A 5,919-nucleotide genomic window follows, 5' to 3' on the forward strand; every position below is an offset into this window, starting at 1 on the left:
GGTGAGAGCAAACAGAGGCTCGCTCTGTGTTTGTGTTTGGTCTGGAACCCAACACCCTTTGTCAGAAATCAGAGGCAGAACAAGCTGTCCACCCCTTAGATACCTGAGCCTCACCTCCCTGTGCTGGACTTGAGATCTGATTGTTTCCTGGTGTGCTCCTGTCCCTCCCACTGGGGTGTCCAGGGAAAAGACCGGCCTTCTGCTTCCCACTCTGCCCCTGAAACCAGCCCAGGGTCCACATGTAGGAAACTCAATTGCTTTTGTTTGGGAAGGAAGGAGGGAAGGGTGTGGGAGTTTCTCCCAAAGAGGGAAGGGAGCCTGGTGGTCAGATCTCCTAGGATCCTGCACCCAGGGCACCTCTCTGAAGAGATGATGGTCGTTCATTCCCTCAGCACCCCTGCCTCCTGCTCATCCCCTCACTCTCTGCTGGTCATTGGACTTGGCTCTGCCATGGGAGGTGTCACTGCCTCATAAGGGTCACTGCCTCACTCATTATCAAGCAACTGGGCAAAGCTGCCCCCCCTCCAGGTCTTTGGGACCTGAGTCCTGGACTGACCTCCCAGCTTGTTCCTGGTATCTCCAAGTATCATTTCTGCTCAGAGCCCATCCCCATGCTGGGTTGTCAGGTCATTGAGGAGCCAGGAGGGGTCCACGGCTGTCTCTGACTCTGTCCTGTGTCTTCCACAACCAAAGGCTGCTCTGTAATTGACATTGGAGACAGCCTGTGCTCTCAGACACACAGACCATGGGGCTTACTTTCTCTGAGGCTCAGATCCTCATGTATTTATCTTGAGATACACAGATCTGCCTTATTCTTTGAAGGACTCTGGTTGGCTGAGAGGTGAGAAATGCCAACTCTGATTCAAGATGCCTGTGGAGAAATCACAGGTACCACCCAGGGCAATGTTCTTTCTGTTGTCTGCACAGCGGAGTTACCCAAACCCAACATCACAAGCAACAACTCTGACCCTGTGGAGAATGTGGATTCTGTGCTATTAACCTGTGAACCTCAGACTCAGAACACGAGCTACCTGTGGTCAGTAAGCAGTAAGAGCCGCCCGGCCAGCACCAGGCTGGAGCTGTCCCTGGACAACAGGACTCTCACTATACATGGTGTCACAAGGGATGACACAGGACCCTATGTGTGTGCAACTCGGAACCCAGTGAGTGACGGTCGTAGTGACCCATTCACCCTGAATGTTCTCTGTGAGTAGCTTCCGTTCCTCCCAAACCCGGGCTGCCAACCCAAATCCACACAGCCAGGGGCCAGGCCACATCCATCCTCTGGGGTCCGAGTCCATGACTCTCAGCTGGACCCCCAAGCTGGCCAAAACGGCTTGTCCCAGGGAAACCTGGGCAGGCCTGGCCAAGACTAGGAGGGGACAGGCTGCTCCTCCCTGAGAGGGTCACCAGCCTGTGAGGGGAAACAGGTGAATGTCTCAGACCCAGGCTGAACACAGGGGGTTTCTGGTTGGGACTTTATAAAATGAGGTTGGGACCCAGCTCAGAGGGATACTGTGGCCCTTGTACAGACCAGGAGCTTCCCTTTCCCTTGGATTGCATCAACTGTGGCTTTATTCTGTTTGCTCCAGATGGCCCGGATGCCCCCACCATTTCCCCCTCAGACTCCTATTACCATCCAGGGGCCAACCTCAGTCTCTCCTGCCACGCAGCCTCTAACCCACCTGCACAGTATTCTTGGCTTATCAATGGGAGGCCCCAGCCATACACACAGGAGCTCTTTATCCCCAACATCACTGCGAATGATAGTGGATCCTATACCTGCCTTGCCTCTAACTCTGGCACTCGCCTCAATAAGACCACAGTCAAGACTGTCACAGTCTCTGGTAAGTGGGTGTCTGGAGCATCTGCATGGATCGCTGTGGTGAAGGTCTGTATGGCTTCCAGAAAAGAGCCTAGAAGTTATTTCCCATTTGCTTATGTCACAAGCAAATACCGAGTCTGTCCCTGAACTCTCCCTTTACATGTCTGCAGATGCTTCCTCCCCTTGCTCTCTGATTTCTCAAGGCAGACCTTGGGTCCAGCCTGGAATGTGGGGAGGGGCATCTCAGTTCCAGAAAGCCCCATGCACAAAATGGGGCTTCGCAAATGGAGAAGAAGAATGATCATCTAGTCAAGTTGTTTTTTGTTGTTGAACTGCAGAAGTCCTTTCTGTAATCCGGATATTAACCTCTTACAGATATGGTTTGCAAATGTTTCCTTCTTATCCATGGGTTGCCCTCACATTTTCTTTGTTAGTGACCTTTATTTGACACATGATGTGACATAGTTTCCGGTGTACAACATAATGATTGGACAACTCTGTATGTTATACTCATTGAATACAATGTAGCTCCCATCTGTCCCCATGCAGCCTGATCAAAATACCATTGACTATATGTCCTATGCTGTACGTTTCATCCCTATATCCTATTCATTCCATAACTAGTACTACCACTCTCCAGATTCTGTCTTTTGATGCACTGAAGTTTTCCATTTTGATGTATCCAATTCATCTGCTTTTTCCTTTTATTGTCTTTGCTTTGGGTATCATATCTAAAAAATCATTGGGAAATTCAGCTTCAGTAAGATTTTGCATTACGTTTGTTTTTAGACTTTTATTATTTGACTCTTAAATTTTTATTTTTTTTAAGATTTTATTTATTTATTTGACAGAGAGACAGCGAGAGAGGGAACAGAACAGGGGGAATGGGACAGGGAGAAACAGGCTTCCCACCAAGCAGGATCCCAGGACTCTGGGATCATGGCCTGAGCCAAAGGCAGACACTTAATGACTGAGCCACCCAGGTGCCCTGACTCTTATGTTTGGATGTTTGACATGTTTACGTTATTATTTGTATATAATGTAAGACCTGGTCCAACTTCATTCATTTGCATGGATATCCAGCATTCCCAACAGTTGAATAGATATTTTTCTCCATTGAATGATCATGATAACCTTCTTGAAAATCATTCAACCACATATGCCAGGGTTTGTTTGGGGTGCCTATTCCATTTCATTGGTCTCTATGTCTATCTTTATACAAGATCCCCATTGTTATCAGTTACTGTACCTTTTCAGTCAAGAAGTAGGAGTCCTCCAACTTTGTTCTTTTTTAAAATAAGTTTGGGTGTTTGAGGCCCCTGAATTTCTGCATGAATTTTTGGAAATTCCTATTTCTGCAAAGTATTTCCTTAAGTATTTGGTAGGGAGGTAACCTGGCTGGCTCAGCTGGTGGAGCATGCGACTCCTGATCTTGGGATTGTAGGTTTGAGCGCCACATTGGGTGTAGCGATCACTTAAAAATGAAATCTTAAAAAAAGGAGCTTGGTAGGAATTACATTGAATCTGTGGATCTCTTTGGGTAACATTGTCATCTTAACAAGATTAACTTTCATCATCCATGAACATGAGATGTCTTTCCATTTATTTGTGTCCTCTGTAGTTTCTTTCAGTAATGTTTTATAGATTTCCATATACAGTCTATTGACTTAGTTAATTTCTAAGTATTTGATTCTTTTTTTCCTAAGTATTTTATTCATTTTAGTGTTATTGAAATAGAATGGTTTTCCTAATTTCTTTTTTGGGTTTTTCATTGTTAGTTAGCAACACAGTAATTTTTGTATGTTGATTTTTTATCCCACAAATTTGTTGTAATTGTTTATTAGTTCAACAGTGTTTTTGTGGAATCTTTAGGGGTGTGTATATAAAACTTAATGTCATCTGCAAACAGACATAGTTGTACTTAGTTTTTTCCCAATTTGATTGCACTGTGGTTTTTTCCCCTCCTAATTATTTTTTTAAAGATTTTATTTATTTATTTGACAGAGATGACAAGTAGGGAGAGAGGTAGGCAGGGAGAGAGGAGGAAGCAGGCTCCCCACTGAGCAGAGAGCCTGATGTGGGGCTTGATCCCAGGACCCTGGGATCATGATCTGAGCCAAAGGCAGAGGCTTTAACCCACTGGGCCACCCAGGTGCCCCTCCTAATTATTTTTGCCTGGACTTCTGTACTGTGTCAAATACAGGCAGTGAAAGTGTCATGTTTATCTCCTACCTGATCTTAGAGTAAAGGCTTCCATGTTTCATCATGGAGGATGATACTGGCTGTGTGTGTTTCATATAAGGCCTTTTTTATGAGGCAGTAGTTTCCTTATATTGTAAGGGTGCCAATATGCTGTATACAGTAACCACTCTGCAGAAGTGTTTCACCATAAGAGTCAAGCCACAGATCTGTAAGTAAAAGTCTTCTTCAGAGTGAGAAATCTTATAGATTGAAAACTCTTTGATTCCTAAGTTAATGAAGATGGGGCAGGAGGTTCTCATTTCCTAGTAAATTATAACAGTGTAAATGCCTTCCGTACCTTACATGAAGCTGCTTTGGACACAGAGATAGAAGGACTGTGAATCTTCCTCCTCCAATATATATGGAAAGGAGTATAAGGAGTGAGGCCCTATCTTCTGTACTGTGTCACAAAAGTTTAAGAAAATCACACAGAAGTCCATGGGAAAAAATTCCTCATGATGATGAGATTGCTGGCCACATAGGCTAAGAGGTTCCTTGTTGATGATACTACAGTGATGTCTAGGCAGAGCAGACACATGACGGAGGGTTAGAGGGGAAGGTATAGCCCTCTCCTTACAGATTGTCCGTGAACAAAAACACTCATCCTTTTGCACAGCAGGGCCATACTCTGGGGCACCTTCACAGAGCTCATGGGGCCCTCAGAGCGGCAGAGATCTCAAAGGAAGGAGCATAACCTGGGCCCCAGGCCCATTCTCATTCAGTCACTTCCTGTGTTTCCCTACAGAGGCAGTGTCCAAGCCCTCTCTCCATGCCAGCAAAACCACAGTCACAGAAGACAAGGACTCTGTGGTCCTGACCTGCTCCACAACTAACACTGGGGTCTCCATTCACTGGTTCTTCAATGGCCAGAGTCTAAAGCTCACGGAGAGGATAACACTATCCCAGGACAACAGCACCCTCACCATACGCCCTATCAGGAAGGAGGATGCCGGGAATTACCAGTGTGAGGTCTCCAACCTGGTCATTTCCAGGAAAAGTGACCCTGTGTGGCTGGATGTGAGCTGTGAGTGACCCTCGAACTCTCCCCTTCCTCCATGTATATTTCATGGCAGGCAGTGTGAAATGAGTGGAGGCCTTCAGGAAGTGGGGAGCCTCCTTCAGAGTCTCTAGGGCAATATGGATAAAATTCCCCCAAATTAGATGAATCTTGTTAGCATCTTGGTTCTGATTTGTACCAGTTTTTGGAACTCGGGCAAGATATTCAACCTCCTGAACCTCATTTTCCTCTTCTCTAAAACTGGAAAGAACAGCTGGATCCCAGGGAAGTTGTGAGAGTAGTTAGTATGAGTTCATGAGATGAAATCCTGAGACAGCGCCACATTCAGATTCAGGGCTCAGTCAAATTTAGCAACTATTGTCCTTTGGTTATTAACATTTTTGTTGCCAGCTGTACTGTCTCGGGGAATTGGGATTGAGTGTTGTCTGATCACATTCCAGCTCTCTGACCTTCACTGATTTACTGAGCCCTGTACACACTGAGTTGCTCATTGTGCACAGTGGGTGTGACACCTGGCCCCTCATGGGAAGGGAAGCAGCAGATGAGCCAACATACATATTTCCCACGTGCCTGGCACAGAGAAGACCTCAAAAGCAGTCAGCTGGTGTTATTATCTTTAATCAGTGTTGAGTGGACACTGATTAGTGTGGACCTTAGAGGTAAGGGCCTCCCTCTAAGACCATCAGTGAGGATGGAACAGAAGACACGGGGAAGAGGCATAATGTGAAAGGAAAATAAACAGGATGTCAGCCTTGGCCCTTGGGGGTGGGAGGAAAATGTGAAAATTGAAGCAAGTCCAGAGTTTCACTGTGAGGAACAGAAATGATGCAGCAGC

The 5,919-nt window shown here is 46.0% G+C and overlaps 1 protein-coding gene across 1 annotated transcript; it reads left to right on the forward strand.

The window, feature by feature from the left end:
* The first annotated feature begins 809 nt into the window (after nucleotides 1-809).
* On the forward strand, nucleotides 810-5,098 carry LOC116863714 (carcinoembryonic antigen-related cell adhesion molecule 1-like). Its single transcript, XM_032851086.1, has 3 exons — nucleotides 810-1,206; nucleotides 1,593-1,847; nucleotides 4,812-5,098. The coding sequence occupies exons 1-3, from the start codon at nucleotides 849-851 to the stop codon at nucleotides 5,096-5,098; spliced, it is 900 nt and encodes a 299-aa protein (XP_032706977.1). The 5' UTR covers nucleotides 810-848.
* The last annotated feature ends 821 nt before the right edge of the window (nucleotides 5,099-5,919 follow it).

Source organism: Lontra canadensis, unplaced genomic scaffold, assembly GCF_010015895.1.
Source record: "Lontra canadensis isolate GAN:19392208 unplaced genomic scaffold, GSC_riverotter_1.0 scaffold2477, whole genome shotgun sequence".
Taxonomy (NCBI): domain Eukaryota; kingdom Metazoa; phylum Chordata; class Mammalia; order Carnivora; family Mustelidae; genus Lontra; species Lontra canadensis.

Coding starts and splice junctions, on each gene's coding strand:
- LOC116863714 (XM_032851086.1), top strand. CDS start 849: ATGCCAACTCTGATTCAAGATGCCTGTGGAGAAATCACAGGTACCACC. Junction 1,207..1,592: donor ATTCACCCTGAATGTTCTCT/GTGAGTAGCTTC, acceptor TGTTTGCTCCAG/ATGGCCCGGATGCCCCCACC. Junction 1,848..4,811: donor CAAGACTGTCACAGTCTCTG/GTAAGTGGGTGT, acceptor GTTTCCCTACAG/AGGCAGTGTCCAAGCCCTCT.